The sequence below is a fragment of the Botrytis byssoidea genome (assembly GCF_014898295.1).
Source record: "Botrytis byssoidea strain MUCL 94 chromosome Unknown BBYS_019, whole genome shotgun sequence".
Classification (NCBI taxonomy): domain Eukaryota; kingdom Fungi; phylum Ascomycota; class Leotiomycetes; order Helotiales; family Sclerotiniaceae; genus Botrytis; species Botrytis byssoidea.
Genome location: NW_024065860.1, coordinates 656,978 through 682,169, shown reverse-complemented (window position 1 = coordinate 682,169; position 25,192 = coordinate 656,978). Strand labels below are relative to the sequence as shown.

Below are 25,192 nucleotides of genomic sequence, written 5' to 3'. Positions count from 1 at the left end.
CTTACTGTCCTAATCTAGCACTTGCTCCATGGCTTTGCTGCCGATGCACGAATCCTTCGCAATGTGATATAATGAGGCACTGATAAGACATACATATGCATTCATCTCCTGCAGTGCCAGTAGTATCTTTATGCGCGACTAACAAGGATACTTCCAGGTTCTCATGAATCGAAATTGTCATGTGTCGGTGTCGTTTGGGTATGTACTCCATTTGCGAATGTAACTACTCGCCTAGCCCAGTGTGTATACCTGGTCGTATTGAAATTTAATGGCTTCGTGAGAACAAAAAAGATACATCAAGTTACTCAATTACAACTATACGTCGAAAATACTCTTATTTCAATACTTCTATAATCATATTTATTTGTGTCGTGTTGTTTTTTGGATTTGGTACAAAATATTGAAAACACAGTGGACACGGTGGAGAAAGTGCGGAATTCGGCAAATAGTCTTAGTAATACATACATATACCGAGATATATATAACGTCATCATAGTGCATCTCCACGGAGTATTTTGCAAAATCCGATTGGTTAAAAGGAAATACATGAATCTTACAACCGAAAGTCTCCTTGCTAGTGCTCACCACCTTGTACAGTATGAAAGACATAATCATTTTAAGTACAGCAAATTAAACTTCTAGTGGGTTACAGACGTGGATATAAACGAACTTGCGAGCGATCAAGGGATACATCGACCCAAAATTACCCCATGTCGTATTCTACCAATTCTGTTGGACCGCAACTCCAGCACTTTCAACATGCTTCCAACTTGGTACTACCTACTAGAAATGGGATAGACAGAAAGTAGCGGTGTCTATAGAAATAAAAAGCCCAAAATGACTGCGGCCACACCTCAAAGGAGCTGCCAGTACTTTCACTGACTTCTCTTACCCTGTACAATCACCAGTCTAGAGATCATGGAATCCAATCCAACGGGCGCGCCGAGAGCTTCTAGTGCCGTCAAAGATAACCATCGACCGGTTATGACGACAGCCGACGAAGAGAAAGCAGCAGCAACAGTGCCTACGGGAGATGAAAAACAGGACCTTGATACAAAACTCGAAACCGGATCAAGTCAGCCTGCGAAATTGCCAGAAAGACAAAGAACTATACATGGCATCAAAGTATTGACAAGTCGTTTCCTTCAAACAGACCCTAAGGTCATGCCTGAATAATAGTGCGGGGACTGACGAGAGTATACCGTTTAGTGGGTCCTACTGGTTGTCGCCATTCTCTCGAATCTTTGCTTCTATGCCATCGACAATACAATAGTAGCTGTGATTCAACCTGTATGTTCTACCAAAGCCAACAAGTACCATGTGTCAAACTTACACCATGTTGTGTAGGTCATCGTCAAAGATTTCGGTGAAGTTCAAAATTTACCATGGATTTCCGTGGGGTAATATGAGTCTTGTGCAATCCCTAAAGATGAGCTATCTGACATTTTTCTGAGTTTCTTGATGGCAGGAACGGCCACGGCATTAGTTAATGGGAAGCTCTTTGCGTCCTTCAACGCCAAGATCTTGTACATAGCGGTTTGCACCTTGATGATGACGCTCTTCCACTATAAAATTCTGACACTGGAAGTTCTCGTTACTATTCGTCGCCGGCTCCATCATATGTGGTGCATCTCCGAATATGACCGCACTGATTTTTGGCCGTGTGATAGGAGGAGTTGGCGTATGTAACACATCATTTCCCTACTAGCCATCACTGACCACTTAAAAAGGGCACTGGTATGTATCTTGGGGCTCTCACGTTGATATCGGTCAACACTAGCCCCAAGGAAACAACAGAATATATGGGATATCTGTAGGTGCTTCAATAGATGCTTTTGGTGTCAACTAACGATTCGCGAAGTGCTTTGGTCTGGGGATTCGGATCTGTTATTGGACCCCTGATTGGAGGTGCCTTTACGGATAGTTCTGCAACTTGGAGATGGGTAGGTTTCGTTGATTAGACTTTCAACTAGGCTCATATTTTCTAGGGATTCTATATCAATGCACCCGTGGTTTGCATTTTCGTTCCGGTGTACTTCTTTATAATACCATCGTACACTCCTCGTCCAACAGAATCCTTTCTTTCTAAAATCCAAACGATAGATTGGGCGGGCAGTGTATTGAGCTGCGGTGCTTTCGTTGCTGGTATCATCGCTATCAATTTTGGAGGCACACTATATCCTTGGCACAGCTGGCAAATTATTGTTTTGTTTGTAGTTTCTGGGGTATTATTTATTGCCCTCTTCTTGCAGCAGCACTTCAACTTTTTGACTACTCAGGCGCTTCGCGTGCTACCGATACATATTCTCAAGACAAAGGATATGATCATATGCTTTGTGTGTCAAGGTAAGGATATCTTATATCTATTCCAGACAATCGCTTACACCTCGTAGTTGCCGTTGCACTTATAGTACCTGTTCCGTTATACTATATCCCGGTTTTCTTCCAATTAGCTAAGGTATATTGCAAACCTTCCCGTCTAATCTTGTATCTTTCCACTAATGTCAATACTCTCAAAGGGAGATTCTGCTCTCCGAGCCGGAGTCAAAACACTTCCTTTGATATGCTTCTGGGTGACTTCTAGTGCCATTCGAGGACGTCTTATGGGAAAGCTAGGATGGTATCAGCCATGGTATATCGCCGGAAGTATTTTGAACATTCTCGCTGGTGTCTTTCTGAGTATGATTTGTCCTAATATCTTCTCCTGATATAACAATGAAAGCCATATTGACTTGACTTGTATGTTAGGTCGTATCAACATCACCACATCCGATGCTGTCATATACGGACTTCAGGTCTTATCTGGAGTAGGAACGGGTTGCTATGGCCAAGCAGGTTTTGCAGTAGCACAAAGATTAGTGCCCCCGACCGATATTCACCGCGCAATATCCCTCATGCTAATTGGTAAGAAAATTCCCTCATTGCTGACCAATTGTGTTGATCAATCTTACAATATAGCGCAACTCACTGGAACCACACTCGGTCTTGCGATTGCTGGAGCCATATTTCAGAACGTTTCACTACCTCGAGTGCGGCAAATAGTGCCATCCTTCTCAGCTTCGCAATTGAGCAATCTAATCACACAAATTGGTGGTGGTCTTGATGATCAGCTGAATGAGGTGCAGACTAAGGAGGTTCTCACCATCATTGTTGATGCTCTGACAGATACGTGAGTGTAATCTTCCACGTGTTCCATCAAATTAGATGCTAAGAATATTTAGATATATCCTCATTTACGCAGCAGCAGCTCTGTCCTTGGTACTCTCAATATTCTTCACCGTATGTTTGCCTCACATCCATCGGATATTTTCCACATATTCACAGGCTGTCCTTTTGCTAATGACTACACTGTAGCCTAAGAAGCTTTGGTAGATTGAAGAAGTGTACGTGGTAATTGCTAGGCCATCATTCACATCTTCTTGGTGAATATCGGGGCGTGCTAGCTTATCAGGATACAGCTCAGGTAAAAGAATGTGGAGAGAAAATCATCATATGCCTAAAGACCCCTTTAAAAATAAAATTGTGTTTTTTGATATTGTGCGGCGTTCAAAATTATAAAGGCTCATTTCCTCCTATTTAATTCTCTCCATATTTACTTTGTGCTTTCATCCACCATTCCATGTTTGATAGCCATAGAATAATATAATTACATGCCTTTCAATTTTTTCTTCTCAAAATAATTCGCTGACTCACACTGACTTGATTCTTTTCGCCTTTGACTACATTTTGTGGGCGTTCCGTCTGCCCCTCCGGATAGCTGATCTCAAACTCGTTTAAGAGAACCATCAGCAACAATTTGATTTGAGCACTCGCCCAGAAACGACCTGGGCAAGCAAACTTTCCTACGCCCCAAGATGGGTTCTCTGAGCTCAAAGAAGAGAATTGATATCGCTCCTCTTGACCTGGTTCTTGCCGTTGTGTGTAAAACCTTAAAGGGTCAAACGTATTTGCAGAGGGGTATAGCTCGGGATCTTTGTTGATAAGGTAATGGGTCATCGATATATATGTGTTTTTGGGCAGAGTCACTCCATTTGAGAGCGTTACAGGTACTGCAAGTTGACGATTGAAAGTCACTGGACAAGAAACATATGTTAGACATTGTGACTTCTATAGTTGTGTTGGTGGTCATACTTAAACCAAGAGTATTTACGCGATGTGATTCCTTTATGAAACTGTCCATCTTCTTAAGAGAAGATAGCGTCCGAACAGTGATATCGGAATCTTCAGCTTCTTCGGTTATCATTGACAATTCTTCCTTCAAAGTTTTCAGGTCTTCCGGTCTAGCACAGAGATCTAGTATGGCGTTTGTCGCGACCTCTGCCGTTGTATGTATCGCAGCTGCGTTAAGAAAAAGCATACGCGTTACCAGTTTGTCTATTTCTGCATCAGGCCCACGAGCAGAGTCGATTAGCCATTGTACCATATCCGGATGCTCTTTCGAAGTAGTTGACCTGCGCTCCTGTATGAGTGGAAGTAGAAGCTTGCGGGCCACAGAAAACCGAGTGCGGATCTGTTTATAGGATTTAAGGAAAGGAGCAATGATAGGATGGAGAAGTCTATAGTGCTTCTTGAGATCGGTAGCTACATTACCGGAGCTATAAATGACATCAATTAGCAGACAAGCGAGGAAGACGATCTTCAACTCACTCTATAGTGTAACCGGTTGCGGTAGCCAACCATTCTGGATTTCTACATAGCTCCGGTCCAACAAAAGCACGAGCACTGGCGCTGGTAATAAGTTCAATGGCGAGACCGAACAGCGGAAAGCTATAATTGCCTGGCAATCTGTCAATCAAGCTGATCACTAGGTATGTTATATGCAAGCTCTACACACCATCTTTGCTCTCGGTCTTCTTGAGCTTCGAGTTTATTCTAAATAATATCTCATCGTATGTAGGCTGAGCAAGACGCCCTTTCAATTGTAAGTGAGTTGTATATAACTTGATGAGAGCTAGCATTCAATACCTATATTTTGAGAAAGTTGCCCTGCACAAACAAGGAACTGCAGGTCACTTTCCTCCGCAATATCGAAGCCAGTATATGGACCAGCGTGTCGAACCGATGCAGTAAGACGCACTTGTTTTCTTGGAAGAACACTGAAATCTTTCATGAACTTTCGAGAAACAATGACTCGATCCATATCTGTCGTCCATAATGAATACACAGAATCTTTGTACTATTCACGTGTTAGAAACATAGATGGAAATAATACTCAAAGGATTAGCCTATACCTTTGAATACCCTTCTTCAATGAGCTCCAAGCTATGTTTGAAGAAATGGCTATCGGATGTGTTTCCCAAGAGTCCTGGTTTCTTGCCGATGCGAGGTATCTGGCCCTGTTGCTTTGTGGGTCGAATGACGAGTAAATATAATGAAGTAAATGTCGTGACCAAAGTGGCCACTAAAATCGTCGACAGCATCTTTTCTCTTCCTTATCACTAGAAGGATTCAAGCCATCTCACAAAACAGCAGAGTTAGAAGTCAAAAGCTTAAGGTGCCAGGTGCCGGAGTGTTGGTGTACCGAAAGGTTACATTGAGATTCAGGGGTGTCCATATCGATCGATACTATAGGCACACCATGGGACCCGTGCCGAAAGCCCGCATTGCCCCCTGAAATTAACAGTTGGACTTTCCTCATTGTCACTCATCAGTTTGCTTAGTAAATCTGTGCCTCCGACATACATGAAGGACATATACCTACCTATGCAGTGAGAGTCATGTCACGTCACATTATCTTCTACGCTGCAAAGCTCTCGTCTTACTTACATTTTTTTCGTGTTCCGTCCGATTCTTCATCCACTCCACATCACATGTCGCCTGTCGTTCTCGATTGCAATCGTACGAGAGTGATAGGAGAGCTTGCCACGAAAGGAATGGACATGAAAGAAAGCAATAAGCAGCATCATACCCATAGCCTTGCAAACCTTCCCCCGCGAGTTGCCACAGTCGAGGATTAATTACCCCGCTCCGGCCCTCTGGGGTCTGCAATAAACATGCCACGATTTTGCAAAAATGCTCTTGGCTATTTTCAAGGAGCTTTTGCCATTTATGGTGTCAATTTCCCATGAGATCGGAAACCATCGCTGGTCTAAACTTATCAGGGTGCATTTGTAACGGAGAAGCCGACCGTGGTCTCAAACCAAAGATGATTGTCAGCAGGTCACCAGTGTGCATGCGATTGGACTTGATATAGAGGACATCTGGGTGTGCCCTTTTCGGTATGCATTACTTTACCTTGCTTCCATCAGATTCCTGCATAATTTGTGTACCTTATTTCTCCCGTTCCAAACAGCACAAATGGATCACTTCGATGTATTAAAAGCCAAGTTTCTAGTCGGCAGTCTAGCCAATGAATCTTTCCGAGCAGGTGGCTCTGGATCGATGTCTACATCTATCTATGACACGGCATGGGTATCTATGGTATCGAAAGATGTTGACGGGGTTAGACATTGGCTCTTTCCAGAAGCCTTCCAACACATAGTCGATTCTCAGGCCAAAGATGGCTCCTGGGAATCTTATTCGTCGCAGGTGGATGGAATCTTGAACACCATGGCGGCTCTGTTGGCCTTTGTATCTCATCAAAATGCTAACAATTTCTCGTACTCCGTTTTACCGCCTGACATTGATGCACGAATACTCAAAGCGCAAGATAGTCTGAGACATCAATTGCAAACGTGGGATGTCAGATCTTGTGTTCATGTTGGATTCGAGATTCTTGTCCCTGCGCTTTTAGGAATGCTAGAGCAATACAACGTCGTCTGTGAATTTCCTGGTAGAACACATCTACTCCAACTGAACCAGGAGAAGCTCTCGAGATTCCAGCCAGAAATCTTCTATAAGGATATACAAGTGACTGCACTGCATTCTTTGGAAGCATTCATTGGTACAATAGATTTCAATAGAATCAAGCACCACTTACAGAATGGAAGTATTATGGCTTCTCCATCTTCAACGGCGGCATATCTAATGAATACTTCAACCTGGGATAACGAATCAGAAATTTATCTCAGAAACACCATCATTGAAGGTGCTGGAAAAGGCAACGGAAGCGTCCCTTGTGCGTTCCCAACGACGTTTTTCGAGTTCACATGGGTACGATATGATAAATCCGTTGTTTAATCTAAACTTGTACTAATCAAGCCGATGATTCATCTAGGTTGTCTCTACGCTTCTGAAAGCAGGTTATACCCCAGAAGAATTAGGAGAGTATAATCTTAGCATATTGGTGGACCATCTCCAGCAGGAATTAAGCCACAGACAAGGAGTCATCGGTTTTGGTAGGTCGAAATCACCCTGAAACAGTCTCTTTATAATAACTTTGATAGCTCCTTCATTACTTCCCGATGCTGATGACACCGCGAAATGTATTCTTACGCTTTGTCTGGTCGGAAGATCAGTTTCGGCAGAGCAAATGATAGCAAACTTTGAAGTCAAAAATCATTTTCAGACTTACGCACTCGAGAGAAATGGAAGCATCAGTGCAAATTGTAATGTACTCAATGCTTTGTTGCATATTAATGAGCCCAACAAATACATCGGGCAGATTCTCAGCACAACTGAGTTTTTATGCAATTCATGGTCGGCAGGAAAGATCGATGACAAATGGGTACGAATATTTATTAGCTTTTCGTGATAGACATACTTTGCCATTATGCTAACAGAATGAATAAGAATCTCTCCCGGCAGTATTCGATGATGCTCTTGGCTCAGACATTCAGAAAGCTTGTGATGGTTTGGGACAGTGGAGCACTACCAGACTTTCCAGAAGAACAATTGAAAGACAAGATTCCTGTAATTTTATTACAGATTCTACATCGCACATTGCATAGCCAAAATAGCAATGGTTCTTGGGGTACTTCAGGCTCGTGCGAGATAACTGCTTATGGCATCCTGACTTTGATTGATGCGACTTTCTTTCCCTGGGCCGGAGAGCTTGACAAGCAAGTGCTTAAAGGCATTCGTACAGGTCAAAGTTTTTTGAATCAGCACCGAGATAGTTGGGATAAAGTTACTTATACCTGGGTTGAAAAAGTCAGTTACGGATCAAGTATTTTGTCCAGAAAATATTGTATAGCAGCAACCCATGCAGCCAAGAATTACCCTACCAACTCAGCACAATGGAAACCACTTCCAAATATCCTCAGTATTCCCTTTGATAGAGTTGCGAAGTTCGCCAAGTTTTTCTCTGCAATACCTCTCTTCGCAAGTGAGAGCTCGTGGAAGCTCACTGCCTCTATTATGGAAGGATATCTCTTTCTTCCACGACTACGTCGAATTCGCTTGGATATCTTCCCCCGCCAGAACATGGCAGAGGATAAATATCTAGAGTATATTCCTTTCACGTGGACTGGTTGTAATAATAAAGGGGTATTCCTTGAGACTGACCTAATTTGGGATATGATGGTCATCTCAATGTTAAATTATCAAGCAGACGAATTCATGGAAGCTGTGCTTGGACACAACGGCTCTGCGAAGCATTTAATCCGAGGCCTGTTTTCCAAGACAACTCTTCGAAGTGACCCCCTATCGAGTCAGGAGAGTTCTTCGATAGATCGTGGCATCATAACACCAGTGAACTCCGATGACGGTTTACCAGATGACTCCACAAATGATGACAGAGACACTCTCATCCGCTTCAAAGACCACGTTCTAAACCATCCTTCCATCCAAAAAGCTTCAGAATCATCTTTAGCTCATCTGAGCAAACAATTGGAAGCTTTTCTCCTCGCCCATCTCACTCACTCAACCGACAATTCTCGATTTGCACAACTTTCAGGACACGATGCCGATGCTCCCGTCACATTCCCAGCATCGAGAACTTACTGGGATTGGGTACGTAATATTTCCGCCGTCCATACATCATGTCCCTATTCATGGGACTGGATATCGTGTCGAATGACATCGGACCGAGGAGACGAACCGTTCCCCACCGTGCTCACAAAGTATCTGTCCGCGGAGCTGGGTCAGCATCTCGCAGTCATGTGTCGCATGTACAACGATTATGGCTCGCTAGCACGCGACAAAGCGGAGAAGAACCTCAATAGCGTGAATTTCCCCGAGTTTGAAAAGTGTGCCGGAAGTTCTATGTCTTCTGATGCAACGGAAAAGCAAACTACGGCGGAACTGCAAGAGAGGAAAAGCGCATTGATGGAAATGGCGGAGTATGAACGGGAATGTCTCCTTATCGTCAAAGCGAGATTGAGACCTTTGGTTGGCGAGAAGGTAAGAGGTGTGCTGGATGTCTTTGTCAATGTAACGGATTTGTATGGGCAAATCTATGTTGCGAGGGATATTGCTAGTAGGATGTCGTAGACATTTGCCTCTTCTCAAGTTTGGATGGCTGATTTATTTCTGTAATATTTTTCTCCGGTTCGTTGTGTACTTTGTTGCTCTCATTAGTAAATCACTCGTTGTCGCTCAGATATATGTTACACTTTTACTCTCTCAAGTAACCTTAGCATCCTGAAATAAAAATCATAGAAAATTGGAACTCAAAACAAGAATTACAGCTAGGCTTATCACTACTTACTCGGGTTGACATGTTACATCGCCCTCACACTCTCTCGAACTCAAGCACACATTCTCGCAATCTATTCTACAACTAGAGTCCAATCAGGAAGATGTAAATATATAACACGATCACCTGGGTATAAAAGACTACCTATCTTACCTATATTCAACGAATATCTACATGCCATCCCACTCATCAATTAAAATTGAAACTATATCGCTCAAGTCAATTCCTCCCTCACTCACCCATCCACTTACTCACTACTCCCTCTCCAAACACCAACCACCACAATCCAAAAACAGCCCTTAAAATCCACGATCCAATTTTACGTCTCTCTCTCTCTCTCCTTCTCACATAATTCAGTATCTCAATATACATACCTACCTTCCTGCTTACCTTACTACTACTTACCCTACAAATGCAATCCGTACATCTCATCTCATCCCATCCCGTTTCATTCCCTCACCCTCACCCTCCCCTCCTTCCCTCTGCAATTTTTTTTTTCTTTCTTAATTCCAAAGACGTCGAGTCAAATAAAATTAAATAAATAGAATCACAAAAAAATAAAATCTCGCGATAAACAAGATTCCTTACATCAATTCAAATCAAATCAATTCATCAACCAGAACAAACAACAATTACTCCTCCAATTCCAATTCTCGACATATCTATCTTCCATATTTTCCCCCTCTTCGAAATCCAAAATCCAAAATCCAAAAGCGCAATTATTTACTAAGTATACCTACCTACCTACCTACCTACCTACCTACCTACCTACCTATAAATTAAACTTCCACTCCCCTCGAGTTCCCTCCCCTCCCTCCGAGCATCCATCCCTCCTCAGGTACCAACAAACACTCACTAAAAAAGCTACAGACTCCAGACTCAAAACTCCAGACTCAAAACCCAAAACTCATATAAATAAATAAATAAATAAACTTCAACAATCCAATCCAATACAATACAATCTAATCTCAATATAAAGAAAAAGGTAAAAAAAAGAGATCAGATGAGATGAGAATAATACAAATAGAAGAGAATAAAATCATCACAAGACCCTCAATCACCAATCACCACCAATAAGTCCTTATATTTTTATTCAAAACAATTAAAACCTTCATTTCACTATATCACAAACACAACACACATCATCCATCACACCCCTCTCATCTCCAAACGCCCCCCTTACATTTATTTTTCACACAACCCCGCTTATCCATCACTTCTCAAACATAGGTACTCTTCACCCCTCTTTACCATCATCATCATCATCATCATCACCATCATAGAAAGCAAAAACAAGAAAAAAATAAAAACGAAAATAAAACTTGGTACTAAAATGTGTATGTGTATATTCCAAAAAAATTCCATTATTCCATCCAAAACCCTGCCTTGGCCCATCATCCATCATCATATCAAAATAAGGGGTATATGAAGTTTTAAAAAAAGACCATGTCCAACATGATAAGCAGTCATCCAGAAGATATACCTCCCTCGTCTCACCCCTCTCACCCCTCTCACTCCATCAGCCGTCTACCATATGTAACCCCAACCCACCAATTGTACAATTACAACCTCCTCCCACCCCTTCCATTTCTCATCATGAATAGTATTTTTTTGGTGTATTCGAATCTCGAAAGTTTCCATGTATATATGTGCTCCTCCTTTCCTCCCTTTTGTTCTTCCTTCCTAAAACGAAATATAAGGAAATGGGAATGTAGTTGACCATTATAGTCCAGGAATAAGCAATAAATAGATGAATGAGACAAAAAGCGATCCAGCCGCTTTCATCCGGTATTAGTTGGTGAACTTCTTGCTTTCGGATTTTCAAATAGGAAATGTTGTATGCTGGGTATGTGTAAATGTGTGTGGTGCAACAAATAAAAATATAATGCGAAATCTGTGTCGCGTCGGTAATCTAGTCGGCTGTGCTGGCTGAGGAAGTGTTGTGTATGCAATGTCTGTGCTTATAGGTAGGTGAGATGCAAAAGAAACTTGACAAAAATTGGTCCGCGTGAAGTTAATATTCTGAATCTTCAGGTAGATTTTCAGGTTCTGGTGATTGCAATTCGGAATCATCGGGGTTCATCTAAGTCGTGAGAAGAAAATGGTTAGTCTTTTGTGTATGTGTGTCACCGGGGCTGAAAAGAAAAGGAATATTAGGTTGTGACGAGCGCATTGATGATGGCACCCAACTTAGGTAACCAAGGGCTTTTGCTTTTAACATTGCTTTTGGGCAGGGTTGCAAATAGTCTGGATTGCAATCCAACAATCGGACTTTCCCAATGTTTAAAAGCAATACGATGTCCAAAATAGATCTGCCATCTCAAACTATTGGAATGGTTTATTTGGATTCAGACTTTGAAAGCCTCTGATTGTTGGACTGCAGTCTGGACTGTCGGGCATCTTGATTTTAGGGAACTCACCAGCTCAGTCCATTTATCTTTGCAAGCCGTAGATGTGAACCCGGTCCCAACTTTCTGTGCCACAATGCGCCATTTTTCTTGTTCGTAGTCATGAACCGCTGTTCGAAGTTTTTGAACCTGAAAGTTTTAATCAATTATAAATTCGCAAAAGACAAGGTTCAATTATCTTACCGTCTCATCAGTCCATTGAGTTGTCTTAGCCTTCAATTTTGTGCAATACCGGACCTGCAATGTCCCTGAAGAGCGCCCTGGGAAAAACTCCGCAATTTGCTTCCAAGTCAAAGCCTTATTCTCTTTCAAATCTACCAGTAACTGATCATCCTCGGGAGTGAACTTTAACTTTGGACCTCGCGGTCTTTCTGCAGGCATCGGCATTCCAGCGGTGCCAACTACACTAGGTGCACCTTGCGACATCATACTTGAATCCGGTCCTTCGCCAAGACGAGGAATCTTCGCGCCTCGAGGTCCTTGATTAGGCAATGCATGACTGTGAAAAGCTTGAGGTCCACCGCCATAACCACCCATCGTTTGTTGAGCCATTTGTGAAGACATATCTTGCATCTGCCCATGCATTTGGCCTTCTGATACCCTTCCCATCCCAATGTCCAATTCATCATGGGTTCTTGGCCTTTTCCCTACACTAGATGGCTGTTGTATTTGCGCACCCATGTACCCGATGTGTTGCCCGCCTCCATATTGAGGAGACTGGTGGTGGGCCATACCGTGTGAATCTAGCAATACTTGGTGGTGGTGGTGATGTTGCTGCTGTTGTTGTTGATGATGCCCTCCAAGTTGAAGGGATTCGAGACTTTGCGCACCAACTTGCTGGAGCTCTGGGTGATGCGACCCGTAAACGCGCTCTGGATGTTCTTCGGATTGAGCAGCATAATCGATATAAGGATCGTGCCCTGGATTGTGGCGTGAATAGCCAGACATACATGGATTCCTCCACAGCGAACTGCTCTCGCAGGTCGCTGGGGGTAATTCTAAAAGGTGTTGAAGTATTGCCGCAGCGCGTTATGTTTCCAGAACGCTTGTTGTGGTTTTGTTGACCGTTGTTTACAAAGCAGATGCGACTGTGCGCGTTTCGAAAACTTATCTATATAATGCCGTTATATAGGTGAGAGCCGAATAATGCATACCTTGGTAATATGCGAATTACCAACGACCAAAATGTTTTCCAAACTTTTTCGGCAACTTATTGAATGAATGAACCACTGTAGATTAGAGCCGTTGATGAAATGGTAAAAGGAAGGAGAAATATTAAAGAGAGAGGGGGTGCATCTGCATTTATCTATCGTCTGATCTTTTAAGTAAAGCTTGCATAGACATCAATGGCGTAGGGCAGTAGCAGTAATTAAAATGACCAAAGCGTTCCAGCGATTCGCATCGAACGAGACAGCTTCCGTGTTGCGCAATGCAAATGATGCATGTTGGCAGAACTTTAGCAACGTCCTCTGCCGGGGAGATGGGAATTCGATTATGCCTGGCTTCCCAATTAGGGTTCCAAGATGAGAAGATCCCGAGCCAATGCTTGTAACGCTCAAAGCATGGTTATCGAAAGAAGGCTTGACAATGTTGACATACAAGGAAGGGGGTGATGAGTAGACCCGCCAAGAAGATTTGGTATCGAAAGTTAGGCAGAGTGGAAGTGGACATCCATGGGAAGAATGTTGGGTTCTCAGGGCATTAGAGCTCTGGAAGAAGTATAGAAGCTTTTGAAACAAGAAATGGATTGTGGCGAGAATAAGAAACCGGCAACAGGGATTTAGGCCCACTTCACCCAACCATCTTAACTCCTGGATGAACTTTACTTCCCGAGCCAACTTTAAAAAAAACCCCTCGTCCTTATTGAAGTGTGGAGAAGTAAGGCCATGTTCCACCGGCGCTGCGACCTCTTTCTGGGTTTGAAGCATGAATAATAACAAAATTTGTTTTAATGCTCAAGGATTATGGGATTAAAAATAGTATCGAGGTAGGACGTGATAGGATAATGACGATTGAAGAACGGAGATGAATTAAATGGCAAAATAATGCGTTGATTTGTCAAATTGGCTTCTTTACCTTACTCGAGTAGACAGGCAAGAATTGTCAGGCTCAACAGGACTTTGGCCGAATGGTGTGGTAGGGGGTGCATAGGGACTGATCAATAACCCTTGAGTAGGTAGGCAACGAAGATACCTACCTAGGTAGCTAACACACACTGGCACGAGAGTGGTTCCCAATGCTCAATTCCCAATTGTAGATTCCCATCGATGCTTGAAGGTTGCATTTAACCATTTAGCCATTTAACATCCACGCTATTCCTCTACCATCCATATAGAATTCAAGGGTTATAAATATAAAACCTCCGAGAGTAACTGCTGGGAATTCCCCTTTATTCCTACCCCTTGTACGTACTTACTTAAGTCGTGGGAGATTTTCTGATGGATCCATTCATCGGATGGTTCCCATTGAAAAGCAATAAGAAACTGAAATGACGCGTGAGATGAGGGCATATGGCCAGCAAATAACGGAGATTTGAAGTCGTAAAGACTACCATTTCAGCAAATAGGATAATCAATTGATTCTTGGACTGGAATGGAATAACGGATGGGCCGGCTTGGGCTGGCCTTATCGACAGTGACCCTGTTCCTTAACCTTAACCCCAGTGAAGAAGGCTGAAGAACAATGTCAGAAGGTTCTTTAAAGATCCCAATGATGATCCAGATCCACCTTGCAGATTTTCTATACTTAACTTCGTATTTGAGGCTTTGTATGTAACGTGTCTACCTAGGCAATGTAGCTATTTTCTTTTGGTTTGGTCTGTCTGTCTGTAGTGACATTCAATGTGTAATAGAGAGATCATAGCTATGTCCCCATTACCTAGATGCTGAAGGAAAAATAGACTCGATTGTGTATTCGTTCAAGGGGGCATTCGAATCGAACGATGAATGGAGACATGAAAGCCCTGCTTAGCTTTCAAATTGGTGAAATTGATGGAGTTATTCGCGACATTGCCCGTTCATGCTTTTTTGATTGTCGCACCTACACTTTTTTTTTTTTTTTTGTTTGCTTTCTTTCTTAAGGCATTGATGTTGACAACCAGGGTCTGTAACCCATTCCCAAAAGCAATATAATTCAAATGACATGATTTCGACTTCTTTGCTTCAAAACCCTAGGTAAGCATGAATGATCGGAGCAAGGGGAAATACTAATATGGACCAAGCTGAGTATTGGTTTTCTCGAAGAGGGAATATGTAATTGAAGAGCTGTACGTATTTCCATGATGACAAGGTTCCCGGTGTCGATTGTTGCTTCTCCTGATACCATTTTGTCCGTATGCTTCCAATATAGTCGCAGTACCTAGGCAGACTATACCGATTGATCAATTGAAGGTATGGATCAATTGGATCAAAGGGAACGAAACAAAAGGGGAATGCATGCCGATTGAATATATTGATAATGGAATTACACGTACGATGGATGAAAAGAGAAAGAAAAAGAAGAGGAGAGGAGAGGAGAGGAGAGGAGAAGAGAAGAGAGGAGAGGAGGGGAGGGGAGAGGAGAGGAGAGGAAATGAATGAATGAATGAAGAGAAGTTTAATTCTGATTTCAATAAAATAAAATACTCGATTTATTGCTTAGGTACGTATTGATTTACACTTTCGGAGAAAAGCGAAGAAGGAGCCACTCTTGACCTCTTGTTTATACTGAGTACCTACATAGTACATATATTGATTCAAATTGTATCGAATCATTTGAATCATTTCTATATCCTTCAAACTTAATCTTTGTATCTCCTTCTCCTTTCACAATCTTCCTGTTTGTCCATTGTACAGATCTAGAGCGACCAACCAGCCTGACATGAAAAGCACAAGTATGTATGTATGTACTAGGTATCTAGACTCAGGTAGACAGGCATATATTTCACGGCACGGTACTTGATTGAATCCAGTCCAGGGAACCCGATGAATATCCAAAGTTAGTAGCATGGTAAGTAACCTTGCCACTGCCCGAAAAAAGAAAATATACCAATACCAATACCAATACCAATACCAATACCAATACCGATAAAAACGTTTGAATGGTAATTAATTGGCGTGCATACGGCAGATGCAAAATGTGTGCGCTACAAGGTAAGATACGACCATCACTCATCACTGGCTGCTGTAATTGTGCAGATTTTGCTGCAGGTCCCGCCCAAGGAAAAAAGTATCAGTGGTCGGTCGGCTCAAGCCTTACGTTCCTAAACCAGCGAAAGACCCCGAAACCAAGATTTGGGTGGATCGACACTTTGTGATAGGATAGGTAAGCCCTTACTCATCTACCTATTGGTATGATCTTTCCATATTCGAATCTGGCTGTGCATCCATTTCAAGTTTTGCATTTGGCTCGTTTGATGCTCCGTTCTATAAATATCCACCTACTTCACTGGAAGTGAATGAAATGCGTTGATGATGTAGCGGTGATTCGTACCCACTGTCGATCATACATGTGATTGATATGTAAGGCGCAGCAGCAAGGAGGTGAACATCGAACGAGAGCGTTGTGTAACCATAGACTAGACTCCAGTTTCTAGAGATGGCGGTATGGAAGTGAACAGACTGTAGACAATAGATGGCCGAGCTGGCAAAGGGCACACGCAAAGAGTGAAGGGTATGTTTCGTATTTGTGACGCATACATGGAACAAGAAAGATATGGAGTCCAGCTGTATCATATGGGTTGCAAGCTAAAAGGCCGTGTGGTTCAATTGCTTACTAGGTACCTACTCAGATGAAGATGAGATGGGATATTCATCCAGTGTTGAATCTTGAGATTATTTGGAATTCCATGATAACCTGAAATATTGAAAACAATTTGAACATTTAAAGCAATTTTGAACATTTAAAGCAATTTGAGCATTGAATACAATTTGAACAATTCAAGCATTTGAAGCAATTTAAATATCAAGGCAATTTAAATGATCAAAATAGTTCGAATGAACAGTGAAAACAATCTGAATACTAAGAGCAATCTGAACATTGATATTAATTCGAACACTAAAGGCGATCTGAGCAATCAAAGTAATTCGAACATTGGGAACCCTTTGAATACTCAAAGCATGTTATACATCCAAGGCATTTCGAGCAATCAAAGCAATTTAAACATTCAGGAAAGTTCGAACATTGAGAGCATTTTGAATGCTCAAAGCAAATTATACATCCAAAGCTAGAGTATTTTGAACATTTTAGATAATTCGAATATTCAAGATACATGGAACAATCAAAATAATTCCCACATTCAAAGCATTTCGGGTATTGATAGCAATTTGAACATTCAAAATGATTTGAGCATTCGAAGAAAAATCAAACAACAGGATAGATACCACAACTGAAACATTCATAGAGGTTTGGAAAGTTCAAAATTAACACATCATCGTGGCATGATCAAATTCATTTCATTTTGCTACCATATTATTCATCTACAAAAAAAATACATTGTTACAATGCGTGTTCGCATCAAACGCCCATTGCCCAGCCCGATTTCATACAGATGCACGCTGATTAATTCATCCTTCCAGTTCCAATCTTCCTTCCCATATTGTTCTGCTTCTCCTTTTTTTCAACACCCTCCCCTATGTCATTAATCTAGGCAAGCTTGTCCTCATTGTCAACCCAAATATCCTCCAATTCAGCAAAGTTCTGGAAATGCAACGGTCTGTGTAAGTCGTTGTAGAAAGGCGTAGGCGTATCGATCTTCACATGTATCGGCTTCTTCTCCAAGCTCCCAAAAGCACTTCCCATAAAACTATAGTTCCATGAATTGGTCTCGGGTACCAAGAAGTATCCGCGAATCTTGTCACTAAGCAGAAGTTGACATTTCTCACCCATGTTTGTGCTGAAGCCTTGTGGTTGGTCGCTACCGAGATCTTTATTCTCCGCACCCCATTTATAACCATGAGGCGTGAGCGCCCATGATGCTAGTGAGACACTTCCGGGAGTGAATGAAACAGTCATAGTAACCGTCTTTTTGTCCCAAGATTTATGCGCATTCATCAGACGTGCATGTTGGGTGACATCCATGGCTGTCATATATGGTGGTTCATTACCAGAAACGGTGTGAATAATTCCGAGGGGTTCCATTTGGTCAAGATACTCGTGTTGTGGCAACTGCTGAGGCAATTGTACATCACGTGTACTACCAATTTGAGGTACCATTACGATACAGCGGATTTCCTTCACTTGGTCATTATCTGGGGGAGATGAACCATACAAATATCCAGCCACTTGAACTCGCAAATCCGCAATTGTGATAAAGCGCTTCAAGATGTTCTTTGGCATGATATAAGTGTAATGATCATCCTCTTTGACGTCATCCGAAGAGATATAGATGTTGTTCGATCGTGTCCTCAAGTTCGAAGTTGCAATCGCTCTAGTTCTCCATTCAGTCTTCGATGCAAAGGTTTGTTGTTCGAATTGCGAAGTAGTGGTGACAATGATATCCTCTCCGTGAACGTTTTGAGTCTTGGTGGTGACAGCTGTGAGCTGCTGTTGTTCTTGTTGCTGCTTTTCAATTTCGGCCGCTTGCTGGCGTTGCATCGATGGAGCACTGATTTCCATACCCAATATAATATCACGTACTTCACTACTGGTAAGACTGGAAGTGTTGACATTGTTCTTCTTGCCGTAATCATTCAAAATGAGATCACGCAGTTGGGTTTCAACCTTGATCCAATCTTCATCCGACAATGTGGGCCAGATATGATGCTCTTGAGTGATGACAGTCTTGTCGGGTCGAAGGAGTAACTTTGTCTTATCCTGATTTACGTGCAAAGCACGCAAGATAAGGATCAAACGAGAGAATGCAGTGTATGATGAAATTGACTTTAGCCATTCGTCGTAAAGATTGAAAAGAACCATCTGAGGTTCAGTGGCACGAAGAATCATATCACCGAGCTTCTCGACCTTCATGGCGGCCTGGAAGGGTAATTGCAGCTCAGAGGCACGGATTGATATATTGGGGAAGTCAAGCAAATGTACTTCGAGTGGATCAAGAAGACCCTTTCTCGTAACGATAAGCTGTTTCGGTTGCTCTTCGATAGGCAATGATCGAATGAGAGCGGCAACTTCCTCAGCAGTCTTCCACTTAGCTAATTGTCCCAGACGTTTCTGTCCTGCCCAGACACTTGTATGAATGATCTTCAAGAAGAGTTGTCCAGTACGAGGATTAAAGATGAAGATTGCTCCATTGATTGGTTTCGTTGTCAAGTTACCTTCAAATGTCTTGTGGATAGTAACACGGTAAACATTTGTGTCGTCAATGAAGAGCTGAATTTGGTTGCTGAAAAGTTCAGAGTAATTTTGAGAATTCAAAAACTCTTGATTACTTTCGGACGCATACAATTGAAGACCCTTCCTAATACGTTCGCGCAAGACATATAGAGCTGGATTTGCCTTCATGATTTTGGCCATAGCTTGCTGTACCAATTGCTTGAGACCGGGAAAGTATTGTCCATATGCCGAGTAGAGATTGTAAGCAAGATCGATACCAATCATGAGACCAGTGGCCGAAGGATAAATACTCATACTATCGGTTGTATAATCAAGGTATTTTGCGCGGACGTAGCGTTCAATGTCGTGAGAATCATAATCTCCGTAACGAAGTTGAACATCTACCCAGAACTTGTTCGTTGTGGTAGCTTCAATTACGTCTTTTGTGTCAAAGAGAATAGATGGGCGAGTGACATTCCATTTGTGGCTTGCGAACAACAGAATATCAGCACAAGAACTGTTCATCTTGTAAGACTTTCTAGGATGAATAGTCTCCTTCTGTACTGTCTCGATGCCAAGCTGCTCCAATTCTTGATCGAATACTTGTGCCAGGTCCATGACTACACTTTCATGTATTCTATAAGATGAGGTTAGTGATGAAGGGAAAATTAGTGGACATCTTGAACTTACTTCTGCCAAAGATGGGCGCGGAAGATTTGGATGAGAGAAATCTTTAAAGTTGGAATTTTACCGTGCAAGAAAATACCAGTAAGATCTAATTGGACTTGGAAACCAACATAAACATTGGCTCTGTTGATTGTCTAAATTTAAACCGAATGTTAGCTTGTGTTCATCGTTTCGAATTGAATAGGATATTGTAAAGTAAATTTTGCCTCAGAAGGCTTTTCATTGTTCCAAATTGGGTAGGATATTGTAAAGCAAACTTTGCTTGAGAATGTTTTCAATTGCTGGAGAATGATTTCAATGTTTCAGATTGGGTAGAATATTGTAAAGTGAATTTGCTAGAGGATGCTTTCAAAGTTCGAAATTGTATGGAACATTGTAAAGTAACTTTTGCCTTAAAATACTTCTCAATGTCTCAAACTGAGCTTGACAATCAAATACCCTCTCAGGCAAGACAAGATAGGGATTGGAATAATATAACTTACAGGTGACCACCAAAGAGTGAATCGTCGGTTAGGAATCTGGTTGAGACCCGATCTTTGAGCGTTAGTCAACTTTTTGAACTTCATAGACCTAAAAATCAAAAGTTAGCCAATTTTGATATGTATTTCAGGGTAAAACAGGGTCGCAACTCTTCAAAACCACTCGCTTTTTCCCAGAATAAGCCCTCCCAGGATGGAAATGCTGTCGCCTTAAAGAGTGTGTGTTCAAGAATGGTTTCGACACCACCAAGCGCTTGAATAACATCGGTTCGATAGGCGTTAAGGTTCCATAATTTACCATCATGACGTTGACTAGTCCACCAGAATGGATTACTCTTCATAAGTTGGTATGTCTTAAACTCAGTACGCGCGCGGAATCCTTTGTCGAAACTCAAGGTGCTCCTGTCTTTTTGGAAAAGCGTATTAATACGAGGTAATCCACGATCCCAACTATCTTCAAGATCCTCGAGTGTCAATCTTCGGTTTTGCTGGTTTGCCTCTTGACGTTTCTGAGAGTATTCAGTCCACACACGCTGGGAGTCAATGAATTCAGCTTCCCATGGAATGATGTATCTGAAAATATTAGGGATAAGAGTGTCTTCGTCATGAGTCATGCCTGCACGATAATGCGTAACACCAACATCGGTTTGCTTGGACCATCTTTTATCGCTTGTCGGAATGAGGATATGTGATCCAGAGATCATACCGAGACCACCAAGTTCCTTAGGTGTGTAGAAAACCGCAGGAGGGAAACGAGAAGGCATCTTAGAATTAAGACCGATCTTGACTCTGGTCTGAATCTTGGTTTCACATTTCACAATGGTGTCTAGCAAGTTGACCGTGGATACAGCTGCTTCACGATAGTATGTGAAGAGGGCGATCAAAGTAGTGTTCCACTTATTAGCGATTTTCGTAAATGTGGTCGAACCTGAGGACATCAGAATTTGACGAATGCGATTGTTGAATTTGGCAATATCCTCCTCGGTTACCTGCAAGAATGCATGTGCCGTTCTTTCCTTGCTAGTGTTATCAACCAAGGACCAGACGCTGTCCTTGACCGGGAATTCGTCATTTTGGTTACGAATCTTAGGGAGAATTCGAACTTCGAAACCGCACATAGAGAAAAGTAAGTTAGGGTTATCTCGGCTGTACACACTTGAAAAGGTATCATCCCATTCGATTGTAGTAACGGATCTTGGTAAGCGGTTCTTTAGGTCCCAGAAGACTGCACGTCCCAGGTTGACATCGTGTCTCATAAGACGCATTCTAGAATCTCTTGGCCAACATTTCTTGTTCTTGTAGCCGATTACATTTTCGAAATTAGGATCCGGTTGCTCTGTAAGGAAACGCTGGATGAGATCGCGTGATTCATCGGCCGAGAAGCGGAAGAATACCCAAATGCGATCAATATATCTAGTATATAGACGAATGGGATGTCTCGTTTCCGTCTCGCGGTCGCGGAATTGAAGGAAGTCGTTAGGACCTGCTGGTGGACCGGCAATTTCACTAGCGCGTTGTAGACCAAGTAATAAGAGATCGAGAACAAGTCCATAGTACTGGAAAACGAAAGCCGAAAATTGAAGACCTCTGATCATTCCGTAACTGTTCACGTGATTCATATCTTTATAGGTCAGTTGAACGTTATTTTTAGATGATATGTAATCAGCCAAATTGTGGTCCATAATGAGTCGAAGTAGACGATTAAGAAGGGTAAGATCGATCTTCTCATACACCTTAGATAGTTGTGTTTCGATCATAACGTTACATTCTCCATCTGCAGTCTCCCAGACTTTGTCGAGGTTGTTGATACCTTGAGCCCATTTATAGGTCAACAAGGGTGGGACCTCGGAATCGGAAGGCTTGATCCAGGCAGGGAAAAGATGACGTTGATCGGCTTGATACCAGAGGTACTGGTCTAGATAGGCATCACTGATCTTCTCCACGGGTTCGATATCATACACAGGGTTGATTGTGCTGTAATTGTCGTTCATATCAATTCCGACTTCCTTGAAAGCTCTCTGTGTCAGTAGGAAGCGCTTGATTCTCTCTAGAGTAGTTCCAGGACTATCATAAGCTTGCTCAATCAGAGCCAATTCCTCACGCTGGCTCTGGTTTAGTCGTCCCTTGACAGAGTATGCTTCACGAAGTCGTTCCAAGGCAAGGATTAGGATTTTGGTGTCGTGCTTATATGAAACACTGGGAAATGGAATGGGCGAGAATTTTCGTGACTCTAGCCAATGAACAGTGGTTGTATAGATGGCGACAGCTTCTTCAGAAGAGACATATGGGCCGTCCTTCATATAATTGTGTTGTCTCTCTTGTTCGGCCTTGAGCCAAAGTCTCGTGAGACGACCAAGGTTCTTCTTTGCAACTGTTTTATCGACAGTCGCTCCCCGACGAATACGCTCACGATTGTAGTGAGCGACGGAAATCCACCAATCCGCCTTACTCTTCACATAACGAAGAATGATATTCTCGATAGGTGCCGGTAAACCAGGAACCTTCCAAGGAATATTACTCTTCCAGCATCTCCATGCCTCTGAAAGATGTTGAAGTACAGTCTGAACCTTGTTTTGCTTAATACCCTCCGGCATCATATCAAGAAGATCGGCCATAACCGATGCTCGCAATTCAAGATCAAAGTGCGACTCTACACGTTGTTTTGTAACTGTCTTTGCAACACCTTTACTGTGACGTCCTTCAAATTGCCTAGATAGGAGGTTTCCAAGCCATCTTTCAAGTAATGGAATTATACCACGCATGAAAAAGAGCCAAACTCTCCAAGCAGGTGCCCAGAAGCCGCATCCAGGTCCTTTGCCTACTGGCCCAGAGTTGAATCGATAATAGATTAAATGCTTCAAGTCTTTACACGAACGAATTTGATGCATCAGCTTGTACTTATAACGATACATTCCAGTCAGCTGACCGACGTGATTGAAAGCGTATAAAATACCATCTGCAAGTTGAAAAGCGTCGATGTTGCCAAGACGATACTGAACTTGTGCGTCAACAATCAACTTTGTCATTTTCAGAATCTCACGCATCAGATGGAACGCATTTCCGAATCGAGACTTCTTTCTCTCCTTTGTTGTCAGTGTCTTGACAGGCTTCAAATTGAAATTATAATCAAGGTGTAAGTATGTAAGATTCTTGCGATGAATGAGAAGATTCAACATATTGAAACCCTGCCTGCAGACTTGAAGTCCAGCTTCAACCCAATCAATTGTTGTTTGCTGGAAGAACTTCGTTTGCTTCAACGATTTCATCAAGCTTTGTTTACTTTGTGCTTTTGGCTTCCTCTTATGCAGCTCGTTCAAGACATAAGTCTTCAAAAGCTTCTGGTATGAAACTCGAACCTTTACTGGCTGACCTTGAGGGCAGTGCTCAAGGTACCACTGCTTGACTAGAGGTACGTCTTGCGCCCGAACCATGCGACCGGATCTTCGATCGAACGGGAAAGGTGCCCACCACAAGGAAATGGCTGAAGCTGTTTCGCTAGTGTATAACTCCTCGTCCGCGAGAAATGGCTCAGCATCACCTGGTAGTCTAAAAGCGTCTTCTTCTGGCTCTTCATTGCTACCTGGACCAAATATTTCGTCTTCGTGAATGATGGTGATGTTTTTAGGGGCAACAGATCTGGAAGAGATTGGGTTGATAACGGGATCGAAATAGAATGCCGGTAAACTTGGATCCTCAGCACGAACATATACCACTTGCGGATGCGAAAACCAGGAAAGCTTAACGCTGCGAGGTAGTGAATTGTATAAGTAAGGAAATGCTACACGATACTCTGTTCGAATTGGAGCTCGGAAGATGATGCGATCGATTGCATTGAATTCTCCGAAATCTTCATCGTTAGGATCCACATCTTTGTACAGAGGTTCAAAACGTGGACCGCCAGGAATTGCAACATTCAAAGCTTTGGCTGTTTGAAAGCTCTTCAATTCGAACATGTGAAAGTAGTTCTTGTCGACCAAGTCACTCAGTAATTGTCGACTCAATCGATATAAAGTCGCCATTTGAGGTAAAGTAAGGTTCCACTCCTTATAACTCGGGCCGTTGACATGTGGCGTGTCAAGTAGTGGTCGATTTTCGTAAAACCATTCTAAGACAGCAGCATCCTCTCCTTCATCGAGTTCCAGTTGAATTGGCTCCAGTGGTTCGACATCTTCGATATTCTCCGACCATGAAAGGGGTGGTTCTTCGTCATCGAATGGCGGAAATCTCATTCTCTTGAAATGCCGTCTATCACTCTTTTCTCTTCTCATACAAATCCACATCGTAGCCCATTGTGCATGAAACACTGGTTCGATAACTCTTGGTATTTCATTAACCAAAGTCAGGCATCCATTGACGTGGTACAGCACCTTTACCTCCCTCGCAGACTCCCAAGGCATTGGCATATTCTCCAGCAATTTCATCACCGCATGTGGCATGAATTTGAGTGCACCGAGATAACTTCGTTTATCATTGCTGAATTTCTTTTGTGATACATCTCCAATATCCTTGACGATCTTTCGCAGATGCTCTGGTGGCATATCAGCTTTCTGAGTTTCTACAAAACCACCCTTTCGTTTTTCGCCGAATCGATTTCGCTGTGTTCGCAACCAATCCTTCTTCTTCTGTGCAAACTTCGCAACATGTGGATCCGCCGGTGGTCGATAACCTGGAGGAGGTGGTGCACCAGGTGGCGCGCCCAAAGGCATGGATGGAGGCGCTGAAGAGCTCCATCCAGGCGGGGGAGGTGGTGGAATTGATGACATTTTCAATGTCTTGGGTACCAAGTCCCAAATTCCATCAACAAGTCGCCTTCTGAATAGAACTTCACTTTGTCGTTGATGGGTATAAAGTTGATA

General features: G+C 42.5%; 5 protein-coding genes across 5 annotated transcripts; 2 read left to right on the top strand and 3 right to left on the bottom strand.

The window, feature by feature from the left end:
• Positions 1-671: 671 nt before the first annotated feature.
• On the top strand, positions 672-3,504 carry EAE97_008873 (uncharacterized protein). The gene is made up of 14 exons (XM_038879388.1): positions 672-1,125; positions 1,210-1,290; positions 1,348-1,400; positions 1,455-1,536; positions 1,589-1,681; positions 1,731-1,813; positions 1,862-1,943; positions 1,989-2,346; positions 2,394-2,458; positions 2,520-2,679; positions 2,749-2,904; positions 2,959-3,169; positions 3,222-3,279; positions 3,355-3,504. The coding sequence occupies exons 1-14, from the start codon at positions 919-921 to the stop codon at positions 3,370-3,372; spliced, it is 1,707 nt and encodes a 568-aa protein (XP_038729899.1). The 5' UTR covers positions 672-918; the 3' UTR covers positions 3,373-3,504.
• Positions 3,505-3,657: 153 nt separating this feature from the next.
• On the bottom strand, positions 3,658-5,420 carry EAE97_008872 (uncharacterized protein; the record flags this gene model as incomplete). Its single annotated transcript, XM_038879387.1, has 6 exons — positions 3,658-4,073; positions 4,132-4,595; positions 4,648-4,777; positions 4,835-4,912; positions 4,966-5,176; positions 5,232-5,420. 6 exons carry the CDS (start codon positions 5,418-5,420, stop codon positions 3,658-3,660), a joined length of 1,488 nt encoding a protein of 495 aa, XP_038729898.1.
• Positions 5,421-6,297: 877 nt separating this feature from the next.
• On the top strand, positions 6,298-9,312 carry EAE97_008871 (uncharacterized protein; the record flags this gene model as incomplete). Its single annotated transcript, XM_038879386.1, has 4 exons — positions 6,298-7,092; positions 7,157-7,277; positions 7,326-7,606; positions 7,672-9,312. 4 exons carry the CDS (start codon positions 6,298-6,300, stop codon positions 9,310-9,312), a joined length of 2,838 nt encoding a protein of 945 aa, XP_038729897.1.
• A 1,329-nt stretch (positions 9,313-10,641) lies between these two features.
• EAE97_008870 (uncharacterized protein) lies at positions 10,642-15,434 on the bottom strand. The gene is made up of 4 exons (XM_038879385.1): positions 15,142-15,434; positions 12,109-15,094; positions 11,938-12,054; positions 10,642-11,600 (listed from the first exon to the last, which is right to left on the bottom strand). The coding sequence occupies exons 2-4, from the start codon at positions 12,871-12,873 to the stop codon at positions 11,532-11,534; spliced, it is 951 nt and encodes a 316-aa protein (XP_038729896.1). The 5' UTR covers positions 12,874-15,094; positions 15,142-15,434; the 3' UTR covers positions 10,642-11,531.
• Positions 15,435-17,547: 2,113 nt separating this feature from the next.
• Positions 17,548-25,099, bottom strand: EAE97_008869 (uncharacterized protein; the record flags this gene model as incomplete). The annotated part of the gene is made up of 4 exons (XM_038879384.1): positions 17,548-19,807; positions 19,861-19,991; positions 20,340-20,427; positions 20,487-25,099. 4 exons carry the CDS (start codon positions 25,097-25,099, stop codon positions 17,548-17,550), a joined length of 7,092 nt encoding a protein of 2,363 aa, XP_038729895.1.
• Between the last annotated feature and the right edge of the window lie 93 nt (positions 25,100-25,192).